Source organism: Haemorhous mexicanus, chromosome 19, assembly GCF_027477595.1.
Source record: "Haemorhous mexicanus isolate bHaeMex1 chromosome 19, bHaeMex1.pri, whole genome shotgun sequence".
NCBI lineage: Eukaryota > Metazoa > Chordata > Aves > Passeriformes > Fringillidae > Haemorhous > Haemorhous mexicanus.
Genome location: NC_082359.1, coordinates 8770301 through 8788444, shown reverse-complemented (window position 1 = coordinate 8788444; position 18144 = coordinate 8770301). Strand labels below are relative to the sequence as shown.

Genomic DNA, 18144 nt, shown 5'->3' with positions numbered 1-18144 from the left:
ATGTTGGTATATCTGCCCTGGCAGTTTAGGAGAGAGCACTCTGCCTGACTCCATCCTCTGTTTTTACGTCTGTGCTGAAGAGTTTATCCATCAGATACTGAGTTTATGGAGTGGTTTATCTTCCAGTGATAGTACTTCCCCCAAGCTTTTAGCACTAAGTTAAATTGCTCATCCATGTGAGATAGTAGACAGCTCAGCAGTGTGTGATAGTAACTCATTTAGGGGAAAAAGAAAAGGAGAGAGGCTAAATTAGGAGCCTACCTAGTACAGTGTGGCTTGTTTTTTATTCTTGGAATGGATTGGTGATGAATCTTGAAAAATAACAAGTGGTAGGAAAATCCCTGTATTGTGTCAGTTCACTGTCATGTTTCACATATTTTACAGTAATCACCCAAGTTATTCAGAAAGTTAGGGCCCCACAAGATAATATAAATAGCACTCCATGTATTGTATCACTTGCAAAATGGAAGTCAGGGTACAAGACATGGGAGAAAAGGAGAAAAGGACAAAACGACAAGCTGGTGATGCAGAAGTGATGGTAGGATTAGGGGCCATTACATGGTGCTACTTTGCATGGATTAGTGAGGGGTATATATATGTAAATTATTGAGCAGTATAATCTCCTCCTATTATAATCAGCTACCAGAAAGCAGAGTTGTCATAGTGTTGGTATCAGTTCCTGGTTTTCTTCAGCTAGTTTGATAAAGTTGAGATTTAAGGAAAGACACTAAACTGGATGAAGTACAGGCTTTTTTTTTTTGCACAGACCTCTGAATATATATTAAAGCCTGGGAAACAGACAAGGGTCTGTGAAACATCCAAGGGAAAAGAGAACAAGGAGAAGACAGTATACAGTACAAGAAGTGAGATGTGTGACACTCTAGTTTATACACAAAGATATTATCCTGAGGAAGGACAGCAGATTTGGAAAAGACAAATGATGTGTAAGAATATCCTTGCTGTAATAAAATTAGAGTAACTACTCTAATTAGAGTAACTACACCAAGTGTTGGAAGGAGGAGGAACAGATTAAATATTTGAAGTTAAAACAAAGACATATTGTTGCCTAGAGTAAGAAACACAAATGTCTGAAAGGAGGCTGAAGTTTCTCACTTCATGATAGCCTTACCCCCCACATCATTTGGGTTCAGGAAACAATAGAGAATGCTTCACAATGGTTAGGAAGTTTCTTGTATCTTACTTTGGCTTACATGACAGGCTTGTTTCAAAGGATGACAGCCTGTTAATACTGTGCAATTATTAAAAAAAAAAGGTGATAATAGCTCTGAAACATGGGGTCTGGATCTTAATGATGTGTAAAGCTTTTAGAAGGGACTCTGCCAAGCATTTTGTATTATTTCCATCGGTTTGCAAGGAAAGGTGGTTTGTAATACCAAGAGGGGCCTTTGTAGTTAAGAGTTTTATATCTGAGCAAAGGACTTAAAATCACATTAAATTGTTAGCCTTGAATGATTTTTTAAAAGCAAGATGACAGCTTACCTAAAATTGCAAAGATTTTGTACTCATGGCATGCTTCAGAAACATACTGAATTCTTCATATATGCAGCCTTACCTTTCAGTTTTTCTGGTGTATGTTAACTTAAAACAAATATACTTTAATTTATTATTTCTTAATATTTTTATTTATATGTCTGTATGGTCTTGAATTCTAATGATTGGCTAAAAGTTTCTTTTTGATTCTGTTTCAGATGCATCCACTTGGACTGTGTAACAGCAATGATGAGGAAGACCTGTATGAATATGGCTGGGTAGGAGTGGTGAAATTGGAGCAGCCAGAGTTGGAGCCTAAGCCATGCCTCACTGTCTTAGGAAAGGTAAGGGGATAGCTTGGGGCTGCATGTAAATATTTCTTGGAAGGATTAGTTCCTTTTGGAGAAAAATCAGCAAGAAATAAACCCAGGGAAAATTCCCCTTACTCCACAAAATATTCCTGTTTTGCCTGTTTTCACTCTTGGTACTTCAGGGAAAGATGCTGTCCTAACTCAGTTGATAGAGATGGTGATGGGGAGCTGAGCATTCCCTTTTTGAGTTCTGTAGCAACATAAGAACGATGAAAGCAAAAATGGCTTTTTAGCAGAAGCAGTATTGGAGTAGAAGGGACGAACTGCAGCTGTGATTCCTACTTGGTCAAAGCAGTCAAAATGAAAAAGCATCTTCCTGGTTTTCCTTAGGCACCATTTTCTGAGAATGCATACATTAATTTCCTCTTTCTGGGGAAAGAGAAGCTTTGTAACCTAGAAAGATTTATTCACTTTCATTGCAGGACAGATGCCTCTAATAACAAGTGAATCTTATTGTACTGGTCAAAAAAATCAAAATTTTCATAATCCTCGAATCTTCCCATGGAATGGGGCCTCTGGAATCTTAAATTAAATGCAAAATTTTTCTCTTTGTTTTATGGGGTAAAGTCACTAATATGCCATTACTGCTCCCAGATATGTTAAAAAAAGAAAGCACAAAGGTGATCTTCTTTTGTTCATGCCTTAGAAGTTTTGAGTATTGAGGTTCTTATATGTTGGCATTTGAAGTCTAGAGGGTTTGAAAGTGTGTGAAAGAGCACAGGCCACAAGTTCTACCAGTAACTGAGCAGTTGAAAATTACTGCATAACAGGGGTTCATCCTAAAATCCAGCTGCCTAAATTTGGTAGGATTGTGTTGGTGACTATAGGTTAGCAATGGATCAAGCAGAAAATAAAATTGCAGGTTGACATTTTTTAATGTAAAAGTTGCCTGTGTAAATTCATAAACAAAACTTGTAAAAGTTCACCTTTCCAAGGAAATGGGAAGCCATCTGCTTGTCTAAAAGTTGCTGCAGGTTTAAATTGTGGTACATGGGGAAAAACATCTCTTTAAGAAGTGGCTTCTCTTTCTATTGAATTTCTGCATAATACAGCTTTATTTTTTTTAACTTGGAAAACTGTTTTTGTTTCACAGAAATTCTAGATGTTGCTTCTTTGTTCTTAGAAAGATAAAATCTGAGGATGAGGTCTTGTAAGGATGGGAATTAGGGAGGATTCAGTCCTGAAGGATGCCTTCTGATCCATAAGCAAACTCCAGGAATAAGTTTAATCCTGAGGCAAGCCATTTCAGGAAGGAGTCTGGTCAGTCCCATCTGTGAGGCTCTTGAAAATTATGTGATGAAATAGATGTGCAAATGGATAAAGAAACTTGAAGCAGAGGTACCCAGCACAAAAAAAAAAAAAGTTAAAATTCTATACCTGGCCCACTGCTATGTGCCTATATCCCACCATGTCCTCTATACTCCTCCTGTCCCCAAAGCCACACCCATCTCCAGAATAAGTTCAGCTCAGTATCTGCTGGTGTTGGCTTCCTAAAGCTTGGCCTGCTGAGCAGCAGACTGTGGCTTTGCTTCAGGAGCTCTGTAGCATCTGCTTTGATGCATAATGATGGTGATGTGACATAGGGTGTGTCCAGAGAATTAGGGCAGACAATTCCAAATGTGTCAGTTTCAACAGGTGAAAAAAGTCTGGCCAAGGTTCTAGTCAATACTGCACTGCATTCGTTGTTCTGGATTTTCTTCTCTTCCTGAAATATTTCTTCCCTATTTCATGCTCTCTGCTGTAGTTTCTCCTCTCCATCTTTTGCTAGCAACCCTTCTGCTCAGTTCTCACTCTGCTCAAGTTATGTCCTAATTTAGAAGGACTTCTCAGAATTCTTGGAATATTGTTGAGTGCAGATAGCTCCAGGAGCATCAGCCCTGAGCTTCTTTCAGGTCTGTCAGTTCAGTAAGCCTGGTTATCTTAGCAGTGAGAATAAGTGGTGTTATGATTGTCTGGGTCTCTGAAAAATTCAGTTTCCATGAAGTTTGGTGCACAAATTGCTATGTGAGGATTCAATGTGGCCTGTAAACTATTTTGCCAGGGTAAATATCAAACCTGCTGCATGTGTATATGTGTCTTCTGGTTATTTTTAGGATTTGGCAGCTGACTTAAAAGAAAATGTGAAAGGGAGAGGAATGGGAGAAGGAGAGCAAAGGAAAGGAGGGAGGGAGAAGAGGAAAAATAGAAGGAAAAGGAAAAAGAAAAGGAAGGGAGTAGGAGAAGGAAAAGAAAGGAAAATGGAGGAGGGCTGGTCTTGAACAGGGAAAGGAATTGGAATTTTTTCCATATAGAAAAGGAGGAAGAAATCAAGGAGTGCAGACCTACAAGTTGTTCCTCATTAAGTTTGATTTAACCTGACCCCAATGTGGAGCATCATAGAGGTGATACTGTCAAAAGTGTGGAATATGGTGAAACAGAATGTAGACTAGTTAAAAGCTGTAGAGGTAAATTGTATGACACATTAATCTGGTGAAAAGTTTTGTATGGCTTTATTCTTATAGTTGGTTTTGGTTGTTGAGGTCTGTTTTGATTTAGGGGTGGTATTTTTGTTTGTTTGAATTTTTTTTTTTAAAGTAAAACTTTGGCCTGTGTTTTTAGAAGTTCTGTTCTAGTTGTTTATCCACAGGTAGCTATACAGAATTTAATGTGTCCATTTTCAAATTGATTTTGTAATTTTCATATTGATTTGTAATTCATATTGATTTTATAATCGCTCATCCTTCTTAGTCATTGCTTGTCCTTCTTTATATGATATAATGGAAATGAAAGTGTTTAAAAAAATGTCTCTGCTGTTAAGAGTGCCTGTGGAAACTGGGTCTTGGTTGAGGCAAGGAGTGTGTGTGGCAGCTGTGTTTTACCATTACCTTTGATCACAGTGCAGCCCTGTTTGAGGCCATGCTGCATGCAGGCAAAGCAAAGGCCTGGGTTTTACTGATCTTATGAGCTCCTGAATAGGGCTAGAAGGGGAATGACAGAGGAAGAAGAAAGCTTTTGGAAATGAAAAGGAAACCCCGTGAACCCGAGCAGCATTATTGGCTGGATTTGCCTACCAGGGAGCCGCTCAGTTTCTGCCAGGCTAATTTTGCTTCAGCTTCTCTCCCCCACACCCCCAACCCCACCTCCCCCTCTCTCCTTCTTTCAGACTTTTTTTGGTTTTGAGGCATGGCTGTAGTAACTTGGTTCTCAGGCTGGGAACCCACTGAGCTGTTGCCATGGTCACTGGGAAGCTCTTCGTGCCATGTGCTTCAAAGGGAACCTTTCCCCTCCTGGAATTCCTGCCTTCCCTCTGCACACAGCACAATGAGGCTCCTTCACTGCTCCAGCAGTGGCACTGTGCTGGAGGAAGGGAGAAGCAGGGTTGCCTGCAATACTGATTGCCTGCCTGCATCCTAGCAGGGCTGGGGACTTGGAACTGGGTGTTCTTTAGGGTCCCTTCCAGCCCAGACCACTCTGGGATTCTGTGATCCACCGTACCTGCACGTGTCCTGTACTCTCCAATATGCAAACCCCTGTTCTTCTCCCACCCCAGTAATTTTCAAAACAAATTACATCTGTCAAGACTGTGAAATACAATTCAGCAATACCATTGGTTTTTTATTTCAGTACAGGATAGTGAGAAAATGCTGAAGATTTGTTTAAAAGTAGCACTTCTTCCCCTTCTGCAGGATTGGAAGTCCACAAGAAAGGATTTCATTCTTCTTTCTCTTCCAGGGACTGCTCTTCTTCTGTATTAATAGGATAGATGTATTTGAGGATGTACATCTGAGTATAACCTAACAAAGACAGGATGTCCCTGCTACTACAGCTTCCTGTTTTCTTCAGATGAAAGAAATCTGTAATACGAGGAAATTCCTGCAGTTCTTCCAATATCCATTCACTTATTTTCTAAGAGCTTATTTACAGAAATTTACACAAGTGCTAACTAGAAGAATCTCTTGTTTTACCTTGTCATCATTATTATTATACTAGCTAGGCTGGGGCAAAATTCATCATTACTTGAAAATGCACTTAACAGTTGAACTGTGATTCCTAACCTTTTGTCTGACAATTTAGTTTAAATATAGAAATTCCTATAAGGTAATCAAATGAGAATTTATGGGGCTATGTTGGTAATTTAGTTCCTGAATAAAGAGAGATCTGTTCTAAGACTTGAGAAACAAGAAGGCCTGTGAGGAGTCCATTTTAATCTTTTTCTTTCTGAGTTACCAAAACTAATAAAAAAAGGCAAATTAAACAAAAGCAACTTACACCTTTATATTAATAGCCTAAATTAAACATTCAGTTATATGCTCAGGTTGGCTGCTGACAGTATAAGTATACTTTTTGTTTCTTTGTAATTAATAGTTTTATAGACAGTTTGGATAATTTCCTGTAGAAATGGATATTGAATTTAGGCAAACGCTCTTCTATGCTAAACTTGTTCAGAAATTAGGACTGAACTATGCCATAGATTAAGATCTAAAATTAATGAGGGACATGCCTAAAACCATTGGTCAATGTTTCCAAAACTTTGCTTGTTCAGATACCTTCAACTGGTAGTGACAGCTGCAGTAAGACACCCTGTGCTGAGTCCTGTGCTGCATGCAGTGGGAAATATTGTCACTTCAGGAAAACTTCTTCTATCCATTGAAGTAGTTGACATCCTATTTATGGTATCTATTCCACATTTTGGAGACCTTTTCTACCTTCTGTTTGTTAGCCTGCGTTTCTTCTTTGCAAACAGCATCCAAAAAGAATTTGTAATTCTTTTTGAGGCAGTAGTCTCAAAAATTAGTGGCAAAATTTAATCAGTGTGGATGAAAAGTAATAGTATGAGTGATTTTTAAGCTGGTTGGTTTATTTATTTCACCTGAAGGTTTGTGTTGACAGTGTAGAGTCCAGTGAAGGTAGGAACAAGAGGAGGTAGGGTCTACTTTTTGTGATGGCAGTGTGGGCATAAATGTATGTCAGACTACAGACTGAGAAAGGTTTTTTTGGCAGTGTAAAAGTAATATTGGTTGTTTTGAACTCCCAGACATTCTGTGTTAAGAAGGAAGTTGTTATGAAGTAGAAGAAAGCTTTTTGAATGAGATTAGACTCCTTTGGACCAGGTGTCAGATCTATATTGCAATATCAAGCATGCCAGAACCCTGATCAAAACAAAAACTATTGTTTTTATCAACCCCACTGTTTTGTAATGAAAAGTGAATATGAGTTTTAATGGGGAAAAATAGCATCCTGGCTAGTGTTAAGGATTCAGACCTTCTGCATCAGTCATGTTCTTTTAAGAGTCTTCATTAACTTGGCATTAAAATTTTTTATTTCCAGGGTTTGTTGTCTTAGTACTACCTAAAATTAGGGTTTACTGTGAAAAAACATAGTAAATATAATTGTAATCCTGCCATGTTTGTGTTTGTCCTTACTGTGTTTGTTCTAAAGAATGTATAGAGAAAGAGAAAATGATAATTTTCCCAAAGCACCAAAGAACACCTTAAGTACTCTAATATTATAATGATTGTTTCTTGTTATTCCCCACTTCAGCATCATTTATAATCTCCAGGACACGTGAAATATTAAAATCCATTTTAAACAACCATAAAACATATTTTAAAATGATATCTGAAGTGATACTATTATTTGTGGAAGTACTTTTGATGTCATTTATGTTTTAATATTAATTTTTCTTACTTCCCCAGTGCTAGCAGTGTGATCAGACCTCTGCACCATATAGACACAGTGATTTCTAGAGTTCTAACAAAACTCCAGCATAGATGAGATCAGAAGAGGGGATAATACATGTTTTTTTCAGGAAGAAGATGGCTCTTCTTAATGGCACACAGAAAAGACAAGAAGAAAAAAAAAAAGAGCTTTTTTTGCCAAAAGCTCAGTGTATTTCTGCTTCCCATCTCCTTGCCTGTTCATCCCCCACAGACCATACTCCAGCAACAAGCCTATTTTAACAGATGAAGAAGAGGATTTGAATGGGAAAGAAAAAAGGAAGAAAGGCTGCAGTCTAAGAGTGTTAGAACATGTGGCCACTGCATGAAACAGCAGTGTCATCATTGTAACTGAATTCTTGAGTTTATAAGTACTTTTCTCATGTATTCCCTGTTTAAATCCTCTCACTCCATCTCTGCTTTCCACTGTAATTTCTGCAGTCCCTTTGAGGAGAGAAAGGAGAGGCTGAGCACAGGAAAGAGAACTGACAGCCAAACCAGCTGAACTGTGGGGAGAGGAAAGGTTTGTGTATGGGTTGTGTGGTGAAAGATGCAGAAGGAAAGAAAAGAACTGGATCAAAGCCAAAGAGGAGAGAGCTCAAAGGAAGGGCCAAACAAGGGCTGAATCAGGTTATGCAGTTCAGGAGAAGCAGTTCTGTCAGGTTTTCATTCATGGCTAGTGGTGAGCTCTTTCCATTGGTAACTAGTGCCAGCAATCTGCTACTGTATTATTTTCCAAACTTTCTTTCCATGCTGCCTGCACAGTTAGGAAAAGCATCAGCTATTCATGAACAAAGCCCTCTCTCGTGTTTCTCCCTCTGGGCACTCCTTAGATTTGCCATTGTTGGATTGATTACTTTAAATAAAAGTCCACTTTTAGAGTTGAGTCCTTAGCAGTCCCCAGCACCATCTTCACTCCTTTTTAACCAACTGTGGAACACAGCTGCTTCTCCCTTAAGCTAAAGAAGCAGCTGTTGTTGCACTACATGTGTTACTGGAGTTCAGCTCAGTCAGATCTCCCAGTGAAACTAATGGAAGTCAAGGGCTGGGTAAAGACTAAGGAACAGTTATTTAAGGCATGCTGCACTTACATGAAGCATTTACATATTATTATTATTTGTATCTTAAGTTTCTGGACCCTCATTATTCTCTGTGCCTTGTGAGCCTTTCAGACACTGAGAGTTGTTTTTGTTTTACATGCAGACTCTACCTATTTCTCTAACAGGAGAAATGCATAGTTGCAAGAGTTTGAAACAGAAAAGTGAGAGAGCAAGTAAGTGCTGCTGTGTTGGAGTACAGAAATGAGCACAAAAGAAGCCTGGCAAGCAGAATTAGATAAATGGACCAGAAAGTGAAGAAAATAGGGAGCAGATACGGAGGCAGGGAATGGAATTATTTAGGACTTCACAGATGAGTGACATGCCTAATTTTGGTGCAGTAGGAGACAGAAGGCTTTGAAAGAAATTGGAGAACTTCGGAATGTAACCAGAGCTGCATCAGAGGGACTCCAATATTCAGAATAAAATTGGGCAGATACAATTGACAGTGGTAAAAAGCTGGATCCTGAGAAATTACAGACATAAAGTGGGAATGTTTTGCAATGATTTTCACAAGACTGAAAGGAAGGAAAGAGAAAAAAATTACACAAATTGTGCTTCATATCCTACTGCTTTGAGATAATTTGCCAGAACATGTTTTTCTGCTCTAAACATTTTATCTTTTTGATGAGCAGGTGATATCTAGAGGTGTGGTTTTGGATAACGTGATGATTTAACATTTGTACTGAGTTCAAGGAAATGACTCCAAATGAAACAAGTGATCATACTGTGAACTCAAAATGAGTAGGAAGTGCTTTTTAGTCAGTGCAGGGAGTACTGACTGAGCTACTTAAAATTCTAGCAGGTTAGTTTTTGAACATTTGAGTTGGACATGTTTGTGACATGAATTAGGTTATACAGATTAATTATACATTATTAGTGTTTGCATTGCTGTGGCCTTAGAACTGTTCAGTGGGGATATGAAACTCTCACAGAGACTATTAAAAATATCACAAGAATGTATGTATTCTAGTGCAATAATGTCTCAGTTCTTGGCCCATTGGTGGTTTGTTCCATTGGTAAGCCAAGAGAACACATCACAGACATGTAATTTTTCAAAATGCTCAAATAACATGGTCCCTTTGGGATAGGAAGAAAGATGGACCTTAGACCTGAGGATCCAAAGAGTGAGCTTTTAAATGGGTGTGTGGGGGGACAAGGCATTTGCAAAGAGCACAGAATCCATAGACTTGAGGTCCATGGATGGTGTTGAAACTCCCAGAGGGTCGCTTCACCTGAGTGTAAGGGTCTAATGAGCCAGTCTGACTGTTTATGGGCTGTGGTTAACCTCTTGCAAGTTAGGATTTCCTGTCGCCAGCAATGAGCTGTGACCGCCAGCACCGCAGTGTTAATGATGAGGTAGGGGCTGATGAATGGCTGGACTCCAGACAGCAGCCTTCACTGGCAAAGAATCAAGTGGCTAGAGGGAGAAAAACATTGAAGTCTACAAGGGAAATAATGCAATCTCCAGAACCTATAATTCCCATGTTTAAAAAAAGAAAGGGATAAAGAAACTGGCGACAAATTCAAAACAAGTGAAGCTTTTATCTCTGCATTCTGAATAGAAGATTGTTCTTCAGCAAAACTGGCTGTAAAAGCCAGGCCAGTTAAAACAATAAGCAGGCTGCTTGCCTCCAAGTAACCAGAAATTGTTGGCTCAGAGTAGCCTGTTCTGAGGAGCCAACCTGCTGGGAGACGTTATCCAAGCAACGGCTTGAATGTAATTCCTCCTGCTGTGGAATGGCTCTTTGGCAAATGAAGACCCTAATTAGAGATGGAAGGGTTTCTATTTTGTTTTTCTTTAATCCTTGCCCCGAGGCCTCTGCAATACAGCCATGTCTCTGCTTGCGTGGAGAGAAGTTTCCAGTTTCCCTTTGTAACAAAAATCCTCCACCTTTTTCATTTTTGTTTTCCACTTCTTTTTATCTATTTTTTTCATTTTTTCTTTTTTTTTTTTTACGGAGTCAACAAACTAACAAGGGCCCACCACAGTCTGGGACCTTGAAACTAAACTAATCCAAAACCAAGGATAACTGTTTGGAAGAAGGGCCATATCATCCTGTATTAGCCAGCCATGAACATGGAAAGTTGCTAGCTAAACTGGAATACTGGCCCACCATGTAAATTTTTACTATTGAATGTATTACCCAAGCTGATTCCGGTAGTAGAGAGGGAGGATCTCACAGAATCAGCAATATCTTACTGGATTCCAAGGGAATCCCCCATGATATTTTGTTCATTCAGAAGGATTGAAGTACCTCAGTAGGGCTTACATGTCTTTCTATAGACTTAGATGCAGATGCTCATCCCTGCCAAAGAGGGCAGAACCTCCAGGGCAATGGACTGCAGCACTTTGACTTGTGTGGAAGTGAAAATACCTTTGCTTCTTCTCAACTCACCTTGGTGTATATCATATCTATCTGAACACACTGTTAGGGATTGCAAGCAGGCACTTAATAACCCTGCAAAGAGCACTGCATTTTCTGTCACTGTTGAGATATGGATTTATTGTTTCATCATCTCATATAATTGTGTTATCTCTAAAATGTCCTTGTTCACAGTAGATACCAACCTATTGATGAAGGTCAGCTTCCTGAGGGTGAGGCTAAGCAAGACAGATGATACTAAGCATTCCCCATTAAACTGACTGAGGTTAGAGGGAATTCTTATTAACAATTTTTCAAAGTTTTGCCACTTCTCATTCTAAATACACGACAATTCTTATAATTTGTTTTCCCTTTTGATGTACATAAATAGCAGTTTATAATTCTAAAGTTAGAGCACATGCCTATAGGAGGAGCTTCAGTACATTCTTTTTAAACAGCTTTGGTACTGTAGGGATGCCTTTCTATAGTGGTCTGCATTAATAGTTTAATTTGCCACTCCTCCAATGCATTCTTATATCTGTTTTTTATTCTCTCAGCACCACAATATGCTTGCATGTATGTGTACACAATTATCTTAGGTCTAGTTTGTTGTTTCTATCCATCTACTTTCAGTACACCCTCAGTGAAAAGATAAAGAATTATCTGGATTTGCTGTAGTGGTATTTTATAGCATATGCTATAGTACATAATTCCTAAAATATCCTCATCCTGTGACCATTATATTTCAAAGGTAACTGTATATAGAAGTTCTGGGAAAAGCTTGAAGGGTTAACCATCAATTGTTGTGAATGCAGCTACCCAGCTCTTGCTGAGTGTGCTAGGTTCTCTGTGAATATGTAATTAAGTTCAAGACCCCAGTCCCCTCCTTTGATCTCTTCCAGTGCTCACCCTTCTCTCTGTGGCTGTGCCTTGTCATAGCAACAAGGCTGCTGGCCTGCAGCATGGTGATAGCAGAGGTCAGCCTTTGGGACTGAGTCCCATGACTCTGAAATGGATCTTAAGAGATGTGCAGCCAGCAGGCTTTGCTGTGTTCAGGATTAAAGAAATGTCTTTTTCTTACTGTTTTTACTCGGTCTAGACTCAGAACTGATAAGAGTGTTTCTCCCTAACCCCAGAAAAGAGAGACACTTTAGTTTTGTTGTTCTTCATTTTAAGCATCTGAGAGCCTCTCAGTACTGAGTGGTATGAATCACACTGGTGTGTCTATATATTGTTGATGTGATTATGTCTGGCATGAGGTGATAGTTTATTTAAAACTGCAAGTACATAGCTTTTTAAGGTTCCTTTTTTTTTTATTTACCGAAATATACATTGGTTTTGTGAGTATGCTTTTAAATTTTAAAATGCTGCTTCACACTTTCTATACTTTTTAACTGGTAAGCAACTGTTGTAATGCTGTGTAATTCAGAATCTACAGGGAATGTGTATAAATCATATCTCAAGGTGCCAGAGAATTGGAGTATTCCAGTCAGGAAGGGGTTTTATGCTGGTGTCATACATGGGGATTTGACTGTCTTGTTTTGATATTCTGCCTTTGTTTTCAGACAGAAGAAAGTTCCTTTTTCATTATCTCAGAAAAGGTTTGAAATGGCATCCTGTTTATGCTTGGCTTAACTGAGTTTCTGGAATTACCAGGGAATTGTACATTAACAGGTCTGAAGCATCAGTTGGTTAATTTGTAACTTGTGCTGTTTGCAAAGTAGATGGCTGTCCTTTTCTCCTTCCTCCTCTGCTCTGCAGAATTGGCCTGTGGCCTGGCTTGCTAGCTCCAGTGTTGGTTCAAGGGACAAGGTATTTTTTGTGATTGATTGAGCCTGATAGCAGTGTGGGGGGAGAAAAGAGAGAGGCCTGAATGGTTCAGATGTTGTTGTCTGTATGGTTCAGATGTTGTTGTCTGTATTCTGTGTAGCTCTGAGAGAAACAGGTTTTTGCATTTTCATAGTTGCAAAGGTGCAAAGGTGTATTTGCACAGTGGTGTGGGTTTTATGTAGGGTTCTTAATGATGAGCAGGTTTGGATGTTATTGCCTAGCTTCATGTGATGCCATTTCTGCCAGACTGAAAATCTAACGCTGCCTTGCATAGAATGGGGGTGCAGTTCATACCCCATGCTTGTTTTAACAGGGTTTTTTAAGGTATTCCTCTCCCCTGAAGAAGTTTAGGGCTTTGAGAGCATCAGGGTCAAAATACCATTCAGCTGACTGGAGTGGCAAACTGGCAGTGGCAACATCTCCTTGTCACAACCTGCAGTTCCATCATGCATTTATGTAAGAACCAGTGGTCTCCTCATCATTAGGACTTCCTGGGTTTGTCCAGACTTAATTGAGGTTTTCTCAAAGCTGCAGAAAGTTAAACCCTGATAAGGCAGGCTCCTAATGCTTGTTTCAGCACCAAAGTTGTCCTCTGCTGATAAAAAAAAAAAATGAAGACAAGTCTGCAGAAGTGTCATAGTTTAACCACACAACTACAGCAAACCTCTACTAGAAAAGCCAATATTATAGAACCTAGTACTGCATATTCTACATCATATCTCAGTAATATTGTCTATGTCCTTGTGGTATGACTTGATATGGAGAAAACAGGTACAAATCAATTGATATTGGAACAGACTTTGTTACTTTTGAGTCTGCTCAAGAGAAGACCAAGACCACTAAGTTGCTATATCAATCATTTATTTTGGTGAAATACTGCAGATGGAAACCTCCTTCCTTCAGCTGTATTCCCAGCAGTCAAGATCGTTGAAATCCTTGAACTGCTTTTTTGGAGCAGTAAAACAAAAAACTCTGCAGCTTTTCATTGAAAATCTTGTTCCTTGGAGTCACAGAGTTTGCAAGTTGCATGTCACTGAGTGTTGCTTGTGTGTTACCAGTACACTGGGTGAGAGGCTGTCTTCTCTTATTTCAAAGCACCAGAAGACAGCTGATGATAGAATCAGCTATGAAAAACGTTCCACTTAACACTGCTTGCATAATCCCACTCTTTTGTCAGATTAATGGCCACTGACTCCACCATGTAGAGAGATCTGACACAGACTGTTTGATCTGATGGGCTGGGAATATCCAGAAAATATGCCTCAAGTTCAATAATTATTAGTTCATAGAGAAACTGAAGGGGGAAAAAACCCTCAAAAACTGACAGAGAAAATTCAGGCTGGGTCAGTTGTCAGTTAAATAAGGACATAGAAATCAATTTTATTGACCACTCTGTTCAACAGTCTCTGCACTGATCTAGAGTAATACCATATTTTCTGCCCCAAAAACCAAGATGTACTGACAAAAGGAATGGCAGTAGGAAAAAGCTGTTGTTGCACCTGTTGGAATTGTGCTGTTACCCTGAGTTCTAGCAGCATTTTGCTTTTGGGATCCATAGGACTGTTCTCTGTGTACTGTGTCCTCATTTTGGAGGACCAGCTGATAATGCTGACACCCAATGGAATAGTTTGCTAAAAGGAGTTTACTGGCATTTGTACTGGTTATTCCTTAAACCATTGCCCAGCCTCCTCTTCCCCAGCTTTGTGAGGTTTTTTTAACCCAGGGAATAAATCAACCTGCTCATGTAGCACATACCATAATTATAATTAATATTTGTTAACTAGAGTGTACTAAGTTCCAAGAAGATAATACCTAGAGTTGGGTGAACAAATCCAGTAAGAGAGATAAGTAGTTTTTAATGTAAAAACATCTGTGAGAACATAATTTTATATCACCAGGATATATCTGTGGCTTATACAGGCAGCCAGTATTTTTAAAGCATTCTTTTCTCCCTTCAGTCCATCAGTATTATCCAGGATGTTAACTTAAAGTTCATTTATAAGTAGTAATCTGGCTTTGCCAATAGCCATTTTCAACAAAAGGTACTCTCTTAATAGATGTGTAATGCATTACTATGTTGATGTAAATGGCAGAGCTTGCAGTGCTTAATGAACTTTGATCTCCCCACCTATAGTTTAAGCCTTGGTCTTTCTCTCATCTGTAATTTATTCACTCTCTGAAATCCATTAGATTAAAGTGTCATGTCCTCAGGTGCAAATACTGCTGGATATTTTCGGGGAATTCTAACTCTGGCAAAGAAGTAAATTTAATGAATAAAGGCTGATGTTGGTATGATTTTTACTCTTAAAGGGGAACCTTGTTAAGCAGCTTTTCTTATGATAGTTTCTCCTCTGTTGCATTCTAAATGAAATAATAATTTGAATGAAACCATACTAGAAAGCAGAGGGGAGGAGATGCTTGCCATGTTCATATGTGCAAGCATGCAAAGTCCTTCAAGATGTCAGGAAGGAGCTGAACTTACTGTTTGATTGTTGCTGTCCTACCTGACTTGAGTGAACCAGAGGAGCAGTGCACCTGTTTAATAATTATCTGGTCCCTTGGGATGAAAGTTTGCCTCATCAAGGAAGTTGTTACTTCCTTATTGCATTTGCCTGGCCCACAGGGAGGTAGTGCAGAGCTCTTAAAATCTTTCTGGTGTTCTTTGAGCTAATAACTTAAAATTCCTCAGGCCTGGAGAGGTGGAGAGGTATTTTTCTTGACCTTCTGTCACATGCAAATCCTCTTATCTTACCTAGATTACAAGGTCTAGTAAATTCTGCCAGATTTTAATCGGAGACAGTATTTAATGTGCATTTTATTGGTAACGTCCATTGTTTTGTAGTAGCATAAACTCTAGACTCTGAACACAGAGATGGACTGGGAGGTTGTCGCTGTGAACAAAGTGATCACTTGAATTATGAGAACTGCAATTACGTTTTTTTGTTTGTTTTCCATTACTCTTTACAAAAGGAGAATACTGATACGTAGTGATAGTAATTTGTTTTAAGCCACAGAAGACAATCACAGAAAGAAATAGGCCTGGCGAACGAATGGGAATTGAATTGTGGAAATGTCTGATTGTTTGCCGCAAGTATTATAAATGTAAAAGTATGAGCTTACTTTTCCCCATCATCCAGCGTGTGTTTATTTTTGATGTAGGTTTGGTCACTTTGCTTAGAAAAATGATTTGAGGGAGTCTAAATGCTGGTTAGCCCAAAAAAAAAAAAAAAAAAAGAAAATCACGTGCCTATTACAGACTGGCATTATTTTAAGTGGGACTTAACATTGCTGTGTTATTTTGAGCTGCCCTGATTACTGAGGAGTGGACAGGGTATTTTCAAAGACGTTTTGACTTTATCCTGCGGCATTTTCGGCGATGCAGAAGGACCGGCGGTGCCCGGCAGGTGTTTCGGGTTGCCCGGAGCCCCGGTCACAGGTGCGCTCCGGCCGCCACCTGGGACTGCAGAGGTGCTCCCCGCCGCTCGCCCTGCTGTCCTCCCTCCGGGGTGCCCGGTTTTACGGCCGAGCGAGGCGGGGGAGGCGGAGGCAGCCGCGCTCTGATCTCTGGCCAGCGGAACCGGGCCCGTCAGGCGGACCCCAAGCCGCGGAGCCGGAGCCTCGAGCCCGCCGGAGAGGGCTGGGCCAGCTCCTGCTGCGGGCCGTGGCTCTTTAGCACCTTGTGCAGGAGGGTCAGCGCCTCCGGCAGAGGAGGTTTGGCTGGAGCAAACTTCCAGGCAGGAGTGCCTTTCCCTGGGTGTCATGATTTAAACCCCAGTAATGAATAAATCCCCGCGTTTCCCCGTTCTCCCTGCGGCCCTGGCCGCTTCCTCTCCCCTCCATGGCCGGGGACAGGCGGCGCTTCCGGCGCGGGGGCGCTGCGGCCGCACGGGGGCGCTGTGCGCGGCCGCTGGGCCCTCAGAGCCGCGGGCGAGGCGAGCGGGGGGAAGGCGGCCGGAGCCCCGCACTTGGCCCCGGTCAAATGATCCCCGCACTTGGCAGGATGGCCACACGGCTCACCCCCATTTGCCATTAAACTCCGCAGCACGATTTGTTTTACTCGGTGCTTTTCCTCTCTTAACACCAGGTGGTGGAAATTTGCTGCTCGTTCAGTGTATTCGCGCAGTTAAGGGGTTTTTATTAGCGCTGATCTGCAAAGTGTCTTTAAAAATCTCTTCGGAGATCAAGGGGCCTTGCTTGTTGACTGATCATCCTGGAGAATCTGAACAGCCTGAACGGTTCTGTGAGCAGTGAGTGTCTGTCAGGGGTGCCTTCAAGGGAAACCTGGATGAGCCCTCACCTCAGGGCTGCACAGGAGAATGGGTGGTGGATTCCTTTTAACTCTTCCTCCCCAACAGTTCTTAGTCATTAACCAGGTGTGCCGACTTCAAAGGGGACAAATACCTGGTGGGCTGAGAAAAAGCTCTAATTTGGGAGTTGGTTTCCCTCATGTGCTGTCTGATGGGCCTTTTTGATTTAAAATAAAATACGACAATAGAGCAAAGAAAGTGACCTTTATGTATTCAAACCAAGTTCTCTGTATTGACCAACGTTTTTCCAGGAAACTACTGATTAATGTTTCATAATTTATTGCTTTTATTGGTTTCTCTTATATCTCAATACAAGTTCAACTTCTGGTAGTCTCTGTGGAGGGCCAGTGCCTTCTTATTTACTATTGTGGTGGTGATAGCTGTCATTGCTTGGAGAAATAGTTTCTTATATTCTGTATCCATGAAGTTAATAGGATTTTGAAAAGTTTCTGGGAATGTCTGCTTTGTGGAGCCATTGAGCAACATTTGAACAGAACATACAGAGACACAGTGGCAGAAGCAGGATAAAACCCCTGTGTTAGCCTTGTTTTCTCTATCCCAGAGGATCTTAATATCTTCTAATGCCTTCTCTGTGCAGTCGGTAACTCTAGGTTTGGACTGTATTTGATGAAAAGCTGTGCACTTACGTAGCTCTGATCAGCATAAGGAATGTATGCAACAGTTCTGACCTCTGATGGTCAGAAAAAGCAGTATTCTCTGAGACACATTTTGAGATTGTGGTATCCTAGTTTGAGAGACTGACACTGAAAAAGTATAAAGAGCCCAGTCCACCTTAATTTTCTGCACTAGTGGGCTTGTCTCCACTCCAAGTCATAGGGAAGATGGTTTTTAATGGCACTTCCAGGTAAAATGGAGGGAAAGTAATATAATTTTAAAAAATTCTTCTACTTAAAGTCTTTAGAGGGTCTAAATCTCATTTGAATTCCATTAAAAGGTTGTTGAAAGAGGAGTTTGAGAAGGAAGGG

At 40.3% G+C, this 18144-nt stretch overlaps 1 protein-coding gene across 3 annotated transcripts in view; it reads left to right on the top strand.

Annotated features, from left to right (window-relative positions):
* Positions 1-18144, top strand: part of ZNRF3 (zinc and ring finger 3) — a 66354-nt gene that overhangs the window by 34022 nt on the left and 14188 nt on the right. For all 3 annotated transcript variants that reach the window (XM_059863292.1, XM_059863291.1, XM_059863293.1), the window contains exon 2: positions 1710-1835. In XM_059863292.1, the coding sequence (XP_059719275.1) occupies positions 1710-1835 (126 nt within the window). The remainder of the gene's footprint in view (positions 1-1709; positions 1836-18144) is intronic.